The sequence below is a fragment of the Leucoraja erinacea genome, unplaced genomic scaffold, assembly GCF_028641065.1.
Source record: "Leucoraja erinacea ecotype New England unplaced genomic scaffold, Leri_hhj_1 Leri_56S, whole genome shotgun sequence".
Taxonomy (NCBI): Eukaryota; Metazoa; Chordata; class Chondrichthyes; order Rajiformes; family Rajidae; genus Leucoraja; species Leucoraja erinaceus.
This window is the reverse complement of record NW_026576476.1, coordinates 570,552-590,944: the sequence shown is the minus strand read 5'-3', so window position 1 is coordinate 590,944 and position 20,393 is coordinate 570,552. Positions and strand designations below refer to the sequence as shown.

At 49.6% G+C, this 20,393-nt stretch overlaps 1 protein-coding gene across 1 annotated transcript in view; it reads right to left on the bottom strand.

Moving 5' to 3' along the window:
* The window catches only part of LOC129694181 (matrix-remodeling-associated protein 5-like), a 68,895-nt gene that overhangs the window by 13,071 nt on the left and 35,431 nt on the right, over window positions 1-20,393 (bottom strand). The window contains 4 exon segments of the mRNA XM_055630899.1: window positions 3,897-6,012; window positions 6,014-9,015; window positions 11,941-12,331; window positions 18,165-18,294. Coding sequence (XP_055486874.1) covers window positions 3,897-6,012; window positions 6,014-9,015; window positions 11,941-12,331; window positions 18,165-18,294 — 5,639 coding nt within the window.

Sequence of the window (20,393 nt, the reverse complement as noted above, 5' to 3'; positions counted from 1 at the left end):
GTGCAGGGATCACTGGTCGGTGTGGATTCAATGTGCCTCGCAGCTGCTATCAGGCAACTGATTCATCCAACCACAACCAGAGAGCAGTCCTGAACTACTATCTACCTCTTTGATGACCCACGGACTGTCCTTGATCAGAGTTTACTGGCTTTACCTTGCACTAAACGTTATTCCCTTATCATGTAACTGTAAATGGCTCAATGAAAATCATGTATCTACTGACTGGTTAGCAGGCAACAGAAGCTTTTCACTGTACCTCGATACATGTGACAATAAGCTAAACTAAAACTGTTTCTGCGCTGTATCTCTAAACTTGACTAAAACTAAGATGGAAGATATAGTTGACCTTTTTTCAGAGAGAAAATCTCTGGAATGAGCAGAGCATTAGCTTGCCAAGACTTGGTAAGGATTGGGGAATTGAAAGACCATAAACATTATAGGCACTTCCTGAGTTTATAGCCTTGTAATTTACAGCAATTCCAAAGCAAGTTATAAAATATCTTATCACAAAACCAGCAATTTTTTTTAAATCCGCTATTATCCGGATCTTATAACACTAGCACTGCAGACCAAGTACCAATTAGAGGCAGAGTCACACAGCATCGAACCATCTCGTTCGTGATAACCAAGTTAACTTAATTTACATGGGCAAGAGGGATATGGGCCAAACGCACGCAGGTGGGACTAGTGCAGATGGGACATGTTGGCCAGTGTGGGCAAGTTGAGCTGAAGGGCCAGTTTGCATGCTGTAAAACTCTAATGCCACTTAGGAAACCTGAGCGGAAACCTCTGGAGACTTTGCGCCCCACCCAAGATTTCCGTGCAGTTCCCCACCCAAGGTCTCCGTGTGGAGGTTCCAGGTGGTTGCCGGAGGTTGCAGGTAGTGGAAGCAGGCCGGGAGACTGACAAAAACCTCCGGGAACCGCACGGAAACCTTGGGTGGGGCGCAAAGTATTCAGATGTTTCCGTTCAAGTTTCCTAAGTGGGACAGGGGCATTAGACTCTATGACTCTATCCAAGCTAAGTTCATCCCATATGCATGTGTTTGGCCCTTATCCCTTTAAACCTTTCCTATCCATGTGCCAAATGTAATAAAAATAACTGGAAATTCCTCAACTGCTGTGGCTAGATTTGAACTCAGGTTTAGGTCTCCAGTTTACTAGTCCAGCAACTTAACTATTGCACTAACAGCATACGTAATGATGTAAATTGGTATTCTTTATGCTTTATGTTAGATAGCATTTTATCGAGATGCATTACAGCATAATTTGGGAGCAGCTCCATTCAATTGCAGTGAAATCACACAAACAGACCTCCCTCCTTACATTGGCTCCCTGTATGTCAGAGAATTGATTTTAAAATCCTGCTGCTCACCTATAAATCACTACAAGTTTTAGGACCAAAGTATATCACTGACATGCTTCCACTATATAAGCCTTCTAGACCGCTAAGATCTTCTGAAACCAATCTGTTAGTGATTTCCAGAGTAAATACAAAACATGGGAAAGCAGGATTTAGTTACTATGCAACAAATAGCTGGAATAAACTTCCTGAAGATTTAAGACTTGCCTCAACTTTGACCACTTTTAAAACAAGACTGAAAACTTTTATGTTTACTTTAGCTTTCAGCTAAATCTTAACTACATTGCACTTTTAACTTTTGCACTTTTTATAATGCATTTTTAATTTTGCTTTCCTTTTCTTTTAGTTCTATTTTATTTCATTTTATTATTTCATTTTATTGTATGACATGTTTTTATGTGAAGCACTTTGAGTCTGCCTCGTGTATGAAATGTGCTATATAAATAAAGTTGCCTTGCCTTGCCTTGCCTTGCCTTCCATTGACTGCACCTCAATCTGCCTCAGTGAGATCACCAGCACAATCAATGACAAGTCTCACTTCCTCTTCTCCCCTACCATCAGGCAAGAGGTACAGAGGTATGAATACACACATCTCCATATACAGGGACGGTTTCTTCCCAGCTGATTTTCCCATCAGGCAACCAACTCATCCCATCAACAACTAGAGAGTGGTTCTCAGCTACTAGTTACCCCTTGGACTATCTTTAATCAGATTTTACCTTGCACTAGATGCTATTCCCTTTAACTTGTAGCTGTACACTGTGGACGGCTCGATTGTCATGTCATAAATGACAGGAGCAGAATTAGGCCATTCGGTCTACTCTGCCATTCTATCAGGGCTGATTTATCTCTCCCTCCTAATCTTATTACATAGATACGTAGATACATAGAAAATAGGTGCAGGAGTAGGCCATTTGGCCCTTCGAGCCTGCACCGCCATTCACTATGATCATGGCTGATCATCCAACTCAGTATCCCGTACCTGCCTTCTCTCCATACCCCCTGATCCCTTTAGCCACAATGGCCACATTTAACTCCCTCTTAAATATAGGGATTCAATATATTCTCCTGCCTTCTCCCCATAACCCCTGGCAGCCGTACCAATCAAGAAACTATCTAACTACGCCTTAAAAATATCCATTGACTTGTCCTCCACAGCCTTCTGTGTAAAATAATTCCACAGACTCACCACCCTATGACTAAATAAATTATTTCTCGTCTTCCTAAAGGTACGTCCTTTAATTCTGAGGCTATGACCTCTGGTCCTAGACTCTCCCACTAGTGGAAACATCCTCGCCACATCCACTCTATCCAGGCCTCTCTCACTAATCGGTAGGTTTCAATGAGCCCCGAGCCCCCACCCATTCTTCTAAACTCCATCTAGTACAGGCCCAGTGCCGTCAAATGATTGTAATCACCCATATAGTGTTTCCCCATTGACTGGCGAAGGGCCTGTCCCACTTACGCAACCTTTACAGGCGACTGCCGGCATCCGTGATAGGTCGCCAAATTTTTCAACATGTTGATAATTGCTACGACTCTTTGGAGACCTCTCAAGACCATAGGAGACCATAGGAGACCGTACGGTCGTGAGAGGTCTTCTATGGTCCTGAGAGGTCACCCGTGACAAGTCGCCAGGATTCGCCCGTATGGTCCTGAGAGGTCTCCTATGGTCTTGAGAGGTCTCCAAAGAGTCGTGGCCTGTTTCTGGCCACCGCTGAATTTTCAACATGTTGAAAATTTAGGCGACCTATCACGGGTGCCGGCAGTCGCCTGTAAAGGTCGCGTAAGTAAGTTGGGATGTAATGTTAAAATTGTACAAGGCATTGGTGAGGCCAATTCTGGAGTATGGTGTACAATTTTGGTCGCCTAATTATAGGAAGGATGTCAACAAAATAGAGGGAGTACAGAGGAGATTTGCTAGAATGTTGCCTGGGTTTCAGCAACTAAGTTCCAGAGAAAGGTTGAACAAGTTAGGGCTTTATTCTTTGGAGCGCAGAAGGTTAAGGGGGCACTTGATAGAGGTTTTTAAAATGATGAGAGGGATAGACAGAGTTGACGTGGAAAAGCTTTTCCCACTGAGAGTAGGGAAGATTCAAACAAGGGGGCATGACATGAGAATTAAAGGACTGAAGTTTAGGGGTAACATGAGGGGGAACTTCTTTACTCAGAGAGTGGTAGCTGTGTGGAATGAGCTTCCAGTGAAGGTGGTGGAGGCAGGTTCGTTTTTATAATTTAAAAATAAATTGGATAGTTATATGGATGGGAAGGGAATGGAGGGTTATGGTCTGAGCGCAGGTATATACGTCTAGGGGAGATTATGTGTTCGGCACGGACTAGAAGGGTCGAGATGGCCTGTTTCCGTGCTGTAATTGTTATATGGTTATATGGTTATATGGTAAGTGTGACGGGCCCTTTAGCACGCAACAAAAGCCTTTCACCATACCTCACAGTACAGGTGACGATAAACTATGCACATTAACTAATGATGCTATAACTGCAGGTGTGTAAACTAGGCACGGAATCTCGCTTACCTGTTGATATCTTTGACCAAGTAATAACAGGTTTGGGTTCCCCACTCGTTTCACAGGGAAGATATGCATCCATCTCAGCTTTCACCGACACGGTCAGGGAGTTACTGGTGAGTATTTTCGGGTTGGTTTTTGTGGCTCTGAAGCTGGGAGTTGGCAGAGTCACGCCGGCCGAGCCTTTGTCCACCTTGCTGGAGACCAGCGAGTAATAGCCCCTTCTGTTCACCAAAGCGTTACTAAACGGTTGTCCGGTGGTGGCCGGGGTGGGTGTTGTTGTCTCGGTGGGTGCAGCCAGCGGTTCACCGGCCACCTTGGAGGTGGTGGCTAAGCCTTTGACATTGGTAAACTGCACGGGAATCTGCATGTAATTGAACTTTGGGTTGCCCCGGTTCATTTTGGACCTTTGGACGACCTTCAAGGGTGGGATGTGGTTCATTTTCTTATTAGCCCTTGAGATGCTGCCTGGATCGGGGACCATCTTATTGCCGGCTTTGTTGAATACCACTGGGATGGTTCTCACCGGTGTTACCGAGGTGGTCGCGGGGGAGTTGGGGAACGTCTCTCCGGGCTTAGACGTGTCCGGCAGCATCTTCGGGGCAAATGCATGGGGAAACATCTGTCTGCTATTCACCACAGACTCTCCGGTGGTGGAGGGAGAAGGTCTGTCCATCGCTGTTGGGACGAGATGTTTTTGTGTCATTTCCACACGCACGTATTTGGGCGATTTGCGGCGTGCGTCCGTGGTGGACACGGGCACCGTCCGGAGCCGGACCCATCCACCATTTGCAGCCCATGTGGAGTTGCTGACTGGCAGGGTTTGTTTTCCCTGGAGCCGCTGCCAGCCCTTGGTGTAGTGTTTGGGAAAGATCCTCTGGGGCACAGCATTACTCTCCAGCGTTTCCACCCCCTCCATCCTCCCTCCTTCCCCCTCCTTCTTCCCGATGCCCAGCTGAATGGTCGAGGGAGGAGTTTGTCCCTCAGAGGTAACTCCACCCGGTTTAACGGTGGGAGACGGAGTTGATTTGCCCTCCGTTGAGGCAGGGTGGGAGACCAAAGCAGGAACGGTGGCCGGGGTTCCAACAGTCGGAGGCCTTCCCGGGACGAAATTCTCCTTCCCCGACCCCTTGCTCACAACGGCGGCGGCGGGCAGCGAAGCAAGAGTATTGCCATGAGAAAAGGGAGGTATTCTTGCTGGGACATCAACTCTGTGGTCCTGAGCTCCAGAATTCCCACCAGTGGGAGGTAGCGCTGGTGATTGAGGACTCGTCCCCAAAGCTGTTGCAGTTGGCACTTTGACCACAGTACTCGGTGCTGGAGTGCTCCTTTGTACCTTTATATTAGAAGCAGTGGTTGATGCTGTTCTGTAATGCTCCAGTACTGTTGGCGTTGGCACTTTGAACACGATGCTCGGAGCTGGAGTGCTCCTTGGTACCTTTATAATAGAAGCAATGATTGATGCCACACTGTTATGCTGCAACACTGGTGTAGTTGGCACTTTGACCACAGTACTCGGTGCTGGAGTGCTCCTTGATAGCTTTATATTAGAGGCAGTGGTTGATGCCACACTGTAATGCTGTAGAACTATTGGCGTTGGCACTTTGACCACAGTACTCGGTGCTGGAGTGCTCCTTGAGCCCTTTATATTAGGGGCAGTGGTTGATGCTACAATGTGAGTTGTCGCGGAGTTGGACGTGAATGGGACTCTTGTGGTCATGGGACGTTCTGTAATTGGGATAGGTGGACTTGGGTTCACGCCTGGTGATTTCCCGCTGTCTTCTGCACCTTTAGGTCTAACGGGGCCGCCCACGGCTGTGGTTGCTGCGCTTGAGGCTGCTACGTGACTCCACCCTGGGGAAGCTGGTGGTCTAGCAGTGGGCTTGGTGACCAGAGGTGACGCGGGGGACGTGGTGGCCGTGTATTTCGGGCCGTAGCGCAGTTCGTAGTGGCTTTGGATGAGCAGAGTCTTGGACAGGTGGAGGTGGTGCGTGGGGTTGGCGGCTTTGGGGGTCTGCGCGGTTGGAGGTGGGTTGGGCCCCGGCATCGCGGGACGGGAAGGCGAGGTCGGGGGCTTGCCTGGGCGTCCGGGCTTGACAGCGGCCGGGACCTTGGCCGGTTGCTCAGGTGGTCAGTCGCTGCGCGGCGACCTTGTGGTACGACGTCGGGACGGACTCGTCTCCTGTCGTAGCCTTGACCTTCCTGGTCGGAGCCGCTCTCACAGCCGGGCCAGCCGTTGATGTCACGTTGGCCTTGGCCTTCGGTTGTAAGCTCTGCCTAAATCTCTGGAGTCGATACCTCCTGCCTGGGCGCCTTCTCTTGCCGTACCTCCGAAGAGGCAGACGTCTTCTCTCCGGCATCTGTGCGTTGGAGTTGGCGGCAGTAGTGGTCGTGGTGGGCGCCGTTTGCGTGGTGGGCGCAGTTTGCGTGGTGGTCGCCGTTGTCGTGGTGGTCGTCGGCGTTGTCGCAGCGTTGGACCCCAACGACCTCGCTGTAGATGCTCCGGCCGATGAGGTGGGGACAGTGGCCGGAGTTGTTCCAACGTGATCAGTGCTGTTGGGAGCGGTGGTCATGCGAGGCGCGGTGGTCGTACCAGCCGTGGTGGTCGTAGACGGCGCGACAGTGCTGGTGGGAGCGGTGGTCGTGCGAGGCGCGGTGGTCGTAGGAGCCGTGGTGGTCGTAGGAGCCGTGGTGGTCGTACCAGCCGTGGAGGTCGTAGACGGCGCGACAGTGCTGGTGGGCGTGATGGCCGTACCAGCCGTGGTGGTCGTACCAGCCGTGGTGGTCGTACCAGCCGTGGTGGTCGTAGACGGCGCGACAGTGCTGGTCAAGGCGTTGGCCACTGTGCTCGCTTCTTCGGGAGTGACCACCGCTGCAGTGACGTTGTTCGTCACACTGAGGTTCTCCCTGATGGATGGAGTAGCGTCCTTCCCACCAGTCACAGCCGGGGTGTCAAGTATAGTCCTGACGGGGTGGTCCAGACTCTTGGCCACCCAACTCTTCACGATGTACTCATCCCCGTTCAGTTTGTGAAGAAACCCTTGCTTGGTGTCAAACCCAACTTCCCCGAGGGTCAGGTTGAAGTTGATGAACAACCCTGTGGCTTCGCTAGGGTGTATCTCGACCGGTGGGTGAGGAGTGGCTGCCGTACTCAACATCTCGGGGTCTTCGCTGGGCGGCTCGGAAGCGGACTCTGGCTCTGGCGTTGGCGCTGGGGCAGCACTAGATGCGGCCCACCACTGTTCCGAAGTGCCCTCTGGTCGTATCTGAGCCGGCGGTGTTTGGACATCGAGGCGGGCCGTGGGCGTGCTCACGTGGATTAACTCGTCCGCCGTGAAATTCAGATCCCCGTTGCCCGACGAGTCTTCCTCGTCGAGGTCGTCGATGGGGTCGGTGGTCTCCACTGGGGCCGGGTGGGGTTGGCCAGTGGGTGTGGGCGCCACCATCTTGGGGGCCGACTTGCCCCTCACCTTGGCCAGGATATCAGCCCACTTGCGCGGGTCGATCTTCCTATTGCTCACGTTGATCCGCCGGTGGGAGTCCAGTCGCCTCCTCCCCTCTGCCGCCAACATCCCGCGGCCCCTCTTCATGCCTCTCCTCCTCAGATGCACGCCCCTGGCGTGGTCCGATCTGTGGTTGTGGTGGGCTCCATCGGCGTGGAGCTTCCTCCTCCTGCTGAACGGCCTGCCCGTGTACGAGTCGAAGGTGACCTGGCCCTGACTCTGGAACGGCGCCTCGTAACCCGATCCCACCTCCGCCTGCTCCGTTTCCTTCTGAAAGCCGGGCTTGAAGTAGAACTTGGGAGAAGGTTTCACCTTCTTCACCTTGTTCTGGCTGGGCAGCTTCTTGATGACGGCCACGTTGACGGTCAACACATCCAACCCGTACCTGTTGGCGGCCACGCATCTGTAGTGGCCGCTGTTGCCGTCGTGGCCGCCGGCGATGACCAGGGTCCCGTTGGCCATGACCGAGCCGGCCTTGGAGATCTTCGGTGAGATGAGCACACTGTTGTTGGGCAGGATCCAGCTCAGTTGGGCGTCCGGTATGGAGTTGGCCGCGCAGGGGAGGGAGATGGTGTCGCCGTAGGGCACCGTGATGCCCTTGTCGCCCACCTGAGACGCGTCCACTTGCGCCGGCTGTACGATCACCCTGTAGGTGACCGTGTCCGTGTCCTCCTTCACTGCTGCCGCACACTGGTACAAGCCCGAGTCGTGGACCTCCACCGCCTTCACCACCAACCGGCCCGTGTTGGACACGGACACGCGGTTGTCCTCGCTGGTGTAGGGTGCAGTCACCTGGCTCCCGCCGGGGAGAACCCACCTGATAGACGGCCTCTCAGACGCGATCACCTGGCACTTGATCTGCAACATATTCCCCGTGACCAACACGTGGACCATCCTAGTCCTGCCGTTCGTTTTGATCAACACCCAGTTGATCTTCTCCTTGGTGGCGTTCAGCACTGAAATCTGTTGGGACAGCTGCAGGGAGAACTCCAGTACCACGTTGTTGGCGATGGTCAGCTTCCTGTCCAATTTGATATTGACATCATCTTGCATTAACCAAGAGGGAACAGCTGTGATATTGGCCCTCACGTCGGTGTAGTAGTAGGAACTATTGTCCACTGCCTGCCTGTATTCGAAGCACGGGGGCCCGTTCGACACCACCAGGGTCTTCTTCAATTTCACCGGGGTTTCGCTGTAGTAGGCGATGAGTTTCCAGAGCTTCTCCATGCTGTCCTGGTTCATGGAGCAGGTGAGTTGCACGGCACAGCTGACGTTCACTCCAATGTCCTGGTCGCTCAGTCGGCCAAACTGCTTGTGCCTGTCACTTCGCAGACCGTGGACCTGGCAAGACACGTCGTTTTGGTTGCCGTGCTGGTCGGTTAAGTTCAGGGTCATCCGCCCGAGAGGTTTCTGGTGCTCTTCCGGCCAAAAGTCTTCCCCATCGTCCGCTTCCCACTCGTCCCCGCGATTCTTAGTCAGCGAGGATTTGATGGTCGGCTTGGCGCAGGCCATTTCGTTGGAGCTCATGGTGAACAGCTCCCGCTTGCTCAGCAGCTTGGGGTCGGAGCACACGGGGCACACCCGGCCTCGGGGATTAGAGCGATCCTTCTTGCACTTCACCACATCTGTGGGCGAGAGAGAAGGGATTTAAGACTAGGGCTGCAGGGGTCATAGAGTCATACAGCGTGGAAACGGGCCTTTCAGCTCAAGTAAACCCGCCTCTCCCCCCCCCCCATCCCTCCCCCACCCAAGCCACACCAGCTTCTCGTTCTCACCCAACAAACAGCTGACAATGTGTCGGAAGGAACTGCAGATAACCGAAGATAGTCACAAAGTGCTGGAGTAACTCAGCGGGACAGGCAGCATCTCTGGAGAGAAGGAATGGGTGACGTTTCGGGTGGAGACCGTACTTCAGACTGTCAAACAGCGAATCAATGGGCTGTTTTATCATCCTTATCATCCTTACTTTTTTTGCATCAAGTAAGTCGGGACGTTTTTTCAACATGTTGAAAATTGTCCACGAGTCAGAAAAATAGCCCCAGTACCTACGAACGGCTATTACCGTAATTCTCCGAGTTTGAATCAAGGGGAAAACTCGGGAGAGTTCGTGAGTAACTCGGGAAAGTGGGACAGGGGCTTAACTAGTCCGAAGTAGGGTCTCGACCTGAAATGTCACCCATGCCTTCTCTCCACAGATGCTGCCTGTCCCGCTGAGTAACGCTAGCTTTTTGTGTCTACCTTCGACTGTACTTGCCCACTACGACCAATATGTCCTTTCTACACTAGTCCTACCTGCCTTTGATGGTCAGGCGGAGCTTCCTTTTGAACACAAGCTACCTCATTTGAGAATAGGCGCAGCTTCCAACATGTTGGCCCTTGTGTTGGTGTCTCATGTTTTAAGAAAGGGAGCTAATTAATCTCAGACTGAAGCAATTACTTCATAATTAATGTCTTACAGCTTGGGAAACAGGACCTTCAGCCCAACTTGCCCACACCGACCAATATGTCCCAGTTATACTAGTCCCACCTGCCTGTGCTTTGCCCATATCCCTCCAAACCTGTCCTATCCATGTGTTTCTTAAACGTTGCAATAGTCCCTGTCTCAACTACCTCATCTGGCAGCTTGTTACATACACCCTTTGTGTTATAAAATTACCTATTCAATCTTTCCCCCTCACCTTGAACCTATGCCCTCTGGTTCTCGAATCCCCTACTCTGTGCAAGAGATTCTGTGCATCTATTAGATCCAGTCCACTCATGATTTTGTACACTTCGATAAGATCACCCCTCATCGTCCTTCGCTCCAAGGAATAGAGTCCTAGCCTGCTCAACCTCTCCCTATAGCTCAATCTAGAGTTAGGGATCTCGAGGAGTCTGTGAGATCAAGTCCTCGGATACCGCAAAGCACCCAGAAACATCGACCCTGGAGTCTGCTCCACTAAGTCAATAAAACAATGAAGAGCTGGAGGAACTCAGTAGGTCAGGCAGCATCTGTGGAAGGAAATGGACAGGCAGTCAAAGTTTTGTGTCAAGATTCTTCTTCATACAAGTGAAGGATTCGGGCCCGAAAGGTTGTCTGTACATTTTCCCCAATAGTATAGGAGTAGAGAGGTTCTTCTGCAGTTGTATAGGGCTCTGGTGAGACCACATCTGGAGTATTGTGTACAGTTTTGGTCACCTAATTTGAGGAAGGACATCCTTGTGATTGAGGCAGTGCAGCGTAGGTTCACGAGATTGATCCCTGGGATGGCGGGACTGTCATATGAGGAAAGATTGAAAAGACTAGGCTTGTATTCACTGGAGTTTAGAAGGATGAGAGGGGTCTTATAAAAACTTATAAAAGGGCTGGACAAGCTAGATGCAGGAAAAATGTTCCCAATGTTGGGTGAGTCCAGAACCAGGAGCCACAGTCTTAGAATAAAGGGGAGGTCATTTAAGACTGAGGTGATTAAAAACGTTTTCATCCAGAGAATTGTGAATTTATGGAATTCCCTGCCACAGAGGGCAGTGGAGGCCAAGTCACTGGATGGATTTAAGAGAGAGTTAGATAGAGCTCTAGGGGCTAGTGGAGTCAAGGGATATGGGGAGAAGGCAGGCACGGGTTATTGATAAGGGACGATCAGCCATGATCACAATGAATGGCGGTGCTGGCACCAGAGGGACATGCAGTATCTCTGGAGGGAAGGAACCGGAGCTCCTCGAGAAAATTCACACGGGTTACGGGGAGAACGTACAAACTCTGTACAGACAGCACCCGTAGTCAGGATGGAACCCGGGTCTCTGGCGCTGTGAGGCAGCAACTCTACCGCTGTGCCACCGTGCCGCCCTAATAGCACATATTCCAGTTCCTTCTCTCACTTTATGCTTCATCTGCCCATTGTGGTTCTGTTTTATGATCGTGATGTAGAAATAGAGTGTAGAAGTGTAGGGGCCTGACATCACCGCCCCGCGCGGCTTGGAATGGCCGCGGGACTCTGTGAGCGCACACCGGGGGCTCCAACATCAAGACCCGGTGTGCGACCTCGCACCACCCGGCGTGGCTTTAATGGCCGCGGGACAATCGCCATCGCCAGCCGGGGGCTTTGACTTTGACTCTGTCATCGGGGGGGGGGGGGGGGGGGAGTGCAGGGGAGGGATAAGTTTTTTTGGCCTTCCATCACAGGGATGTGATGGATGTTTTTGTAAAATGTAAATTATGTTGTGTCTTGGGTCTATGTGTTTGTAATGTATGGCTGCAGAAACGGCATTTCGTTTGGACCTCAAGGGGTCCAAATGACAATTAAATTGACTATTGACTATTGACTATTGAAGTTGGGAGGTCATGTTACAGTTGTACAAGGCTTGGATAGAGTGGATGTGGAGAGAATGTGGAGAGGATAGTCTCAGACTAGTGGTCATAGCCTCAGAGAAAAACCCATGGGGAGAAAGTACAAACTGCGTCCAGACAGCGCCCGAGGTCAGGATGGAACCCGGGTCTCTGGCGCTCTACCGCTGCGCCACCATGGCGCCCCGCGTTTCTACATCCTTCCTTCGCAAGACTCAGTCATTACCTCCAGCCTCCTTCCCCCAGTTCAGCAGCCACTGTAGTCTGCAGTCACATCTCCACGGGTTGTCGTGTAGGTAGATGCTGTCCAGCTGTAGCAGCTGACTCAGCATTTTCCCGGGTAGCGTGTGGATGGAATTATCAGCCAGGTAGAGGTGCTTTATCGACGAGAACTTAAAATGCTGGAAGAATGAGAAGGTCACAAAGGTGTTGGGATGGATCTGTTGCAATTGGTTCCCTTCCAGGTGAACAAGGGCCAGGGAGGTCATCCCGTAGAACGCGCCGGGCTGAATGAACACTATCTTGTTGTGATCCAAGTGCAACCTTTGCAGATTCACCAGTCCCTGGAACGTGGTTCCCGTTATGGCAGTCATTTTATTGTAGCTCATTTTCAGCGCCTGGAAGAGAAGACAAAATTACATTGACTAAAACGAGGCAATTCCAAAACCAACACTAAATCAGTTCAAGATGCTTCGTAAGGGTTCGACAAAATTGCCACGGATTTACATTAACAAGCAACACATGCACACTATTCACGGATTATTGAGGCGATTAGTCTTGTGTTTCCCACAGGGAATTGTTGTCCTTTGTTGAACAATCTTGGGAGGTTTGAGGGAAATATTGGAGATGGAGGGCATAAGGTCATATGTAATAGGAATAGAATTAGGCCATTCGGCCCATCAAGTCTACTCTGCCCTTAAATCGTGGATGACCAATCTCTCCGTCCTAACTCTCTCAATTCTATATAACCATATAACCAATTTACAGCAAGGAAACAGGCCATCTCGGCCCTTCTAGTCCGTGCCGAACACTTACTCTCCCCTAGTCCCATCTACCTGCACTCAGACCATAACCCTCCATTCCTTTCCCGTCCATATAACTATCCAATTTATTTTTAAATGATAAAATCAAACCTGCCTCCACCACTTCCACTGGAAGCTCATTCCACACCGCTACCACTCTCTGAGTAAAGAAGTTCCCCCTCATGTTACCCCGAAACTTTTGTCCCTTAATTCGGAAGTCATGTCCTCTTGTTTGAATCTTCCTTACTCTCAAAGGGAAAAGCTTATCCACGTCAACTCTGTCTATCCCTCTCATCATTTTAAAGTCCTCCATCAAGTCCCCCCCTTAACCTTCTGCGCTCCATAGAATAAAGACCTAACTTATTCAACCTTTCTCTGTAACTTAGTTGCTGAAACCCAGGCAACATTCTAGTAAATCTCCTCTGTACTCTCTCTATTTTGTTGACATCCTTCCTATAATTGGGCGACCAAAATTGTACATCATACTCCAGATTTGGCCTCACCAATGCCTTCTCCCCATAACCTCTAATACATGTACTAGACCAGGAGCCAATGGATTATTTCCTTTGGAGAGATGGAATGGGTGACGTTTCGTGTCAAGACCCTTCTTCAGACCCGACCAGAAACGTCACCCATTTCCTTCTCTCCGGAGATACTACATGTCCCACTGAGTTACTCCAGTTTTTCTTCTACGGTGTAAGTTCAGAGGTTCATAAATGATAAGCCATTCGGCCCATCAGGTCTACTCCACCATTCAATCGTGGCTGAACTATCTTTCCCTCTTAACCCCATTCTCCTGCCTTCTCCCCGTAACCCTCGACACCCGTACTAATCAAGAATCTATCTATCACTGGCTTAAAAATATCCTCTGACTTGGCCTCCACAGCCTTCTGTGGCAAAGAAATCCACAGATTCACCACCCTCTGACTAAAGAAATTCCTTCTCATCTCTTTCCTAAAGGGCTGTCCTATAATTCTGAGGCTGTGACCTCTAGTCCTAGACTCTCCAACTAGTGGAAATCTTTACATTATTTTTTCGTTGCAGTTTTTTAATTAGCCACAAATGGGATTCCGCCTCTGCCAAATTTTAATGAAGGAGTTCTGAACCACTGTGTCTGTAAAATGTAAGAACAATTATAAGGGTCGCAGGGCAGCGGGGTGGTGCAGTGGTAGAGTTGCTGCCTCACAGTGCCAAAGACTGTTTGATCCTGATAATGGATGCTGTCTGTACAGTGTTTGTACCTTTTCCCCAGTGACCGCATGGGTTTTCTCCAGTTGCTGCCGTTTACTCCCGCACTCCAAAGACATAAAGGCTTGTGTGTTAATTGGCTTCTGTATATTTTAATTCAGCCCTGCTGTGTAAGATAGTGCTAGTGTTGGCATGGAATGAAGGGCCTGTTTCCGTGCAGTTTCTCCAAAGTCTAATGTTTGTAAGTCAAGATGTTTTCTCAACTTTACCCAGTCTCTTGAAGTGGTTGACGTAACAACCCGTTCATAGAAAAATAGAAAATAGTTGCAGGAGTAGGCCATTCGGCCCTTCGAGCCTGCACCGCCATTCAATATGATCACGGCTGATCATCCAACTCAGTATCCTGTACCTGCCCTCTCTCCATACCCTCTGATCCCTTTAGCCACAAGGGCCACATCTAACTCCCTCTTAAATATAGCATGTTCGAAGAGGCCTGGACAGTCATTCCAGTGTCAGAATAGGTTTTATCACCATTTCTCAAGGGAAATATTGAGTAAGGTTTGATGATTTATGGCTGAATAGTTTTTTTTATTTCAAACTGCATTTCGTTGTCTCTGTACTGTACACTGACAATGACAATTAAAATTGAATCTGAATCTGAATCTGAATCTGAAACTGACAGCTTGATAGAGTGGATGTGGAAAGGATGTTCCCACTAGTGGGAGCGTCTAGGACTGGAGGTCATAGCCTCAGAATTAAAGGATGTTCCTTTGGGAAGGAGATGAGGAGGAATTTATTGAGTCAGAGGGAGGTGAATTTATGGAATTCATTGCCACAGAAGACCGTGGAGGCTAAGTCAATCAATATTTTTAAGGCAGAGATAGATACATTCTTGATTACTCTGGGTGTTGGAGGTTATCGGGAGAAGGCAGGAGACTGGAGTTAAGAGGAAGAGATATATCAGCCATGATTGAATGGTGGATTAGACAACGGCCAAAATCTGCTCCTATCGCTTATGAACCTGTTCGGTAGGCGGCGCGGCTCTGGTCAGCAGCGGCCTCTGCAGTCTGTCCGCGTTTTTATTATTTTCTGTCTGTGTTTTTTAATGTAGTTTTTGTTATTTTTTGTTGGGGTGTGTGTGGGGGGGAATGGGGGGCCACAGAGGGGGGGGGGAAACTTTTTCAAATCTCTCCCTGCACTGGAGACCCGACCTTTTTCTCGTCGGGTTTTGGATTGTCGTTGAGGCCGCAACGCAGGAGCGGCCTCCAACAGGAGGAAGAAGCCGGGGACTCTGGTGCTACTCACCGTCGCCATCGCGGGGCTGGCCGAGTCCGGAGCGGGTGGAGTGGTGGAGGTAGCGTTGCCTTCAAGACTGCTGCTGCGGCATGCTGAGTCGGAGGCTAAAAGATATGCGGGTCTGCGGACAGCGGCGCCAGGAGCCTCAGGATCCCTTAAAGAGAGCTACCGCTTTTTTACTCCTGCAACAGCGAATTTGAAAGGCCCGTGCTGGAGGGAATAAAAGAGCTCCTGGAGCGGGGCCTGACACCACTGCCCCGCGCGGCTGGAATGGTCGCGGGACTTTGCGAGCGCACACCGGGGACTCCAACACCAAGACCCGGTGTGCAACCTTGCATCACCCGGCGTGGCTTCAATGGCCGCGGGACAATCGCCATCGCCAGCCGGGGTTTTGACTTTGACTCTGACATCGGGGGGGGGGGGTACATAGAAACAGAGATAAGTTTTTTTTTGGCAGGATCACAGCTATGTGATGGATGTTTATGTAAAATGTAATTATGTTATGTCTGGGGTCTATTTGTGTGTAATGTATGGCTGCAGAAACGGCATTTCGTTTGGACCTCTAGGGGTCCAAATGACAATTAAATTGACTCTTGACTCTTGACTCTTGACTCTTAACTTAAGAGGTAAACTTAACTTCAAGACGGAGGTGACGGTCATGGAAAAGGAACAGTAAAAGATGATTACATTGGTTAGAAAACTGAGTAATTTTAGCCTCAGGGTAAAATTAAAGAAGCTAGGTTGTTTACTTTGGAGCAGAGAAGTTTGAAAGGAGATTTGATGGAGGTGAATAAAATAGATAATTATTGTGGAGGTAAACAGTGCTAGGGGCAGGGTGAACTGATTTAACATTCTGCACAGAGGATACAGGAAGAATATGAGTTAAAATGTTTTTAGTTTAGTTTAGTTTTGTTTAGATTATTGTCATGTGTACCGAGGTACAGAGAAAAGCTTTTGTTGCGTGCTATCCAGTCAGTGGAAAAACTCTATATGATGTTTTCAAGAGAGGGTTAGATTTAACTCTTGGGGCTAAAGGAATAGTGGGGGAAAGCAGGAATGGGGTACTGATTTTGGATGATCATATTGAATGCTGGTGCTGGCTCGAAGGGCTGAATGGCCTAATCCTGCACCAATTGTCTATGTTTCTATACATGATTACAATTGAGCCATCCACAGTGTACAGAATCATTATAGTGGGAATAACATTTAGTGCCAGATAAAGTCCGGTAAAGTCCAATTGTAAATTGTCCCAAGTGTGAGTAGGATAGTGTTAGCGTGCGGGGTGATCGCTGGTCGGCACGGTCTTGGTGGGCCTGCATCTGCTCTGTATCTCGAAAGTCTCTTGAGTCTAAAATCCAATCAAGAATCTGTCAAACCCTGCTTTATAAATACCCAATGACATGGCCTCCACAGCCTTCTGTGGCAATTAATTCAACAAATTCACCACCCTCTGAATTTCTAAAGGTAAATCCTTTTATTCTGAGGCTGTGCCCTCGGGTCCTAGACTCTCCCACTAGTGGAAACATCCACCCTATCCAGGTCTTTCACCATTCGGTACATTTCAACGAGGTGTCCCCTCACCTTCTAAACTCCAGCGAGTACAGGCCCAATGCCGTCAAAAGTGCTTCACCCAGAGAGTTGTGAATCTGTGATATTCTCTGCCTCAGAAGGCGGTGGAGGCCGATTCTCTGGGTATTTTCAAGAGAGAGTTAGATTGAGCTCTTAAAGGTAGCCCAGTCAAGGGATATGGGGAGAAGGCAGGAACGGGATACTGATTGTGGATGATCAGTGAATGGTGGTGCTGGCTTGAAGGGCCGAAAGGTCTACTCCTGCACATAGCAGGGGAGAGATAAGACTTTGCCTTCCATCACAGTGAGGAGGAGATTCGCTGTGATGGATGTTTGTGTAAATTGTGTTGTGTCTTGGTTCTTCTACTTGTGTGTATGCCTGCAGAAACAAAATTTCGTTTGAACCTCAAAGAGGTTCAAATGACAACAAATAAATTGTATCTACACAAAAAAGCTGGAGAAACTCAGCAGGTGCAGCAGCATCTATGGAGCGAAGGAAATAGGCAACGTTTCGGGCCGAAACCCTTCTTCAGATAAATATATTGTATAATTGGGAATCTGTCCCCTGCACGCAGACCCGACCTTTTCCCTGCCGGGTCTCCGTTGTCGTTGGGGCTGCAGCGTGGAGCAGCCTCCAGCAGGAACGACCTGGGGCTCCAGTCGCGGAGCCTGCGGACCTACTCACCATCGTGGAGCTGGCCGACTTTGGAGCGGGAGGAGCGGTGGTGGCGCGCTGCTGCGACCCGACCCCAGAGATTCGGTGGCTTACCGCAGGTCTGGTGGACAGTGACACCGGGAGCCCGTGGGTCCCTGCTGGGAGACCGCTTTTCGGGGCTTCCACAACGGCGACTTCACCCGCCCGAGTTGTGGGGTTGAAGAGTACCTGGAGCGGGGCCTTACATCATCGCCCGGCATGGCTTCAATGGCTGCGGGGCGTTTGTAGCGCCCGCCGGGGGCTCCAACACCAAGACCCGGAGCGTGGCCTTGCATCACCCGGCGCGGTGTTAATGGCTGCGGGACAATTGCCATCGCCCGCCGGGGGCTTTGACTCTGACATCGGGAATGGGGAGTGCAGGGGAGAGATACGTTTTTGCCTCCCATCACAGCGATGAGCAGATGCGCTGTGATGGATGTTTGTGTAAATTGTGTTGTGTCTTGGGTCTTTTTTGTGTGTATGCCTGCAGAAACAACATTTCGTTTGAACCTCAATGGGGTTCAAATGACAAATAAATTGTATAATTGTATTGTGTTGTATCATTACCGATTGTCTAAATGCTCATCATTATACTTGACATTAATTCTTTTGCAAAAGAAAACATAAATGCAGTTTTAAACAGCTTATACGATATAAGTAATGCACCAAAGCCAGGTACTACCTGCAGTGAACTCAGGTTTTTGAAGACTTTATCTGGAAGATTTTGAATGTCATTGCCGTGAAGCATCAGAAGTTCCAGTCGCTGCAGACCATCGAAGAATTCCTTGCGCACGCTCTGGATGTTGTTGAAGCTGTACAATACAGAAGAGTATCACTCCTATTATCCATCTGGAAAATCCAACTAATGCAGTGCTTTATAGGGTTAAGAGCCTGTCCCACTGTACAAGCTAATACAAGAGTTCTCCCGAGTTTGAAAAAAAAAAAAACCAAACTCGTGGTAAGCACGTAGAATGTACGTAGCGGGTACGTCGGGACTCAGGGCATCTCCTAGCGGCTCGTAACGCAAACGGCAGGTACTCGGGAAACGCGGTAAGCTCGCGAAGACTCGTGAAGATTTTTCAACATGTTGAAAAATGTCCACGAGAGCCCCGAGTACCTACGAGCGGCCATTACCGTAATTCTCCAAGTTTGAATCAGGGGAAACTCGGGAGAACTCTTGAATTAGCTCGTACAGTGGGACAGCCCGTTAAGGAGGGAGAGATAGATCATCCATGATTAAATGGCAGAGCACACTTGATGGGCCGAATGGCCTAATTCGACTCCTATTCCTTCTAACCTTTCTGACCTTTATCGAAGTCAAAGATCACTCTTTCTCTCTCTCTCTCTTTTAGTGTTTGTTTCGTTTAGAGATACAGCGAGGAAACAGGCCATTCGGCCCACCGAGTCCGCGCCGACCAGCGATTCCCGTACACCAACACTATTCCACACACACTAGGGACAATTTACATTTATACCAAGTCAATTAAACTACAAAACTGCACGTCTTTGGAGGGTGGGAGGAAACCGAAGATCTCGGAGAAAACCTACGCAGGTCACGGGGAGAACGTACAAACTCCGTTCAGACAGCACCCGTGGTCAGGATTGAACCCGGGTCTCTGGCACTGTGAGGCAGCAACATGTCACCCTCAATCTATACCAGACATTTTACTTGTCAGAAAGATTTCTTTCTTTTCGTCGCATTTTTACTTTTATACAATTTGAACGTCGACTTATTAGGGAATTTAATGTACAGAAATACTGCGATATTTGACAATACTCTGCCTGTAACGAAACACAATGTAGCGCAGTGGCGATTTGAAGAAAGGACGGCACGGTGGCGCAGCGGTAGAGTTGCTGCCTTACAGCGCCAGAGACCCGGGTTCCATCCAGACTACGGGTGCTGTATGTACGGAGTTTGTACACTCTCCCCGTGACCACTTAGGTTTTCTCTGGGATCTCCTGCTGAGTTTCTCCAGCATTTTTGTCTACCTTCGATTTTCCAGCATCTGCAGTTCCTTCTTAAACACTTTGTATAGGATGGTGCTAGTGTATGGGGGAGATCGCTGGTCGGCATGGACCCGGAGGGCTGAAAGGCCTGTTTCCGCGCTGTATCTCTGAACTGAACTAAGCATAACGTGTAGGAGTAACTCAGCGGGTCTTGAGCTAAAGTCTCTTGAGAGAGGTTTGAACCCACATCCCTTTGACTCAGCGAGCAGAGTCCACCACTAACCTATAGCTGAGGGCATGCAGAAATCATAGACATAGAAACATAGAAAATAGGTGCAGGAGGAGGCCATTCGGCCCTTCGAGCCAGTACCACCATTCATTGTGATCATGGCTGATCGTCCCCAATCAATAACCCGTGCCTGCCTTCCCCCCATACCCCTTGACTCCACTAGCCCCTAGAGCTCTATCTAACTCTCTCTTAAATCCATCCACTGACTTGGCCTCCACTGCCCTCTGTGGCAGGGAATTCCATAAATTCACAACTCTCTGGGCGAAAAAGTTTTTTCTCACCTCAGTCTTAAATTACCTCCCCTTTATTCTAAGACTGTGGCCCCAGGTTCTGGACTCGCCCAACATTGGGAACATTTTTCCTGCGTCTAGCTCGTCCAGTCCTTTTATAATTTTATATGTTTCTATAAGACACCCCCTCATCTTTCTAAACTCCAGTGAATACAAGCCTAGTCTTTTCAATCTTTCCCCATATGGCAGTCCCGCATCTAATTTACCAAGCTCATACAAAGTTACTTATATAAACCCTTGGGGTTAAGTATTGTGATGGAATCAGAGGCATATTGGTTGGAAACAGGCCCGTCTGCCCAATGTGCCCACACTGAGCAACAGGCCCCACCTACACTAGTCCCACCTGCCTCCATTTGGCCCACATCCCTCTAAACCTGTCCTATCC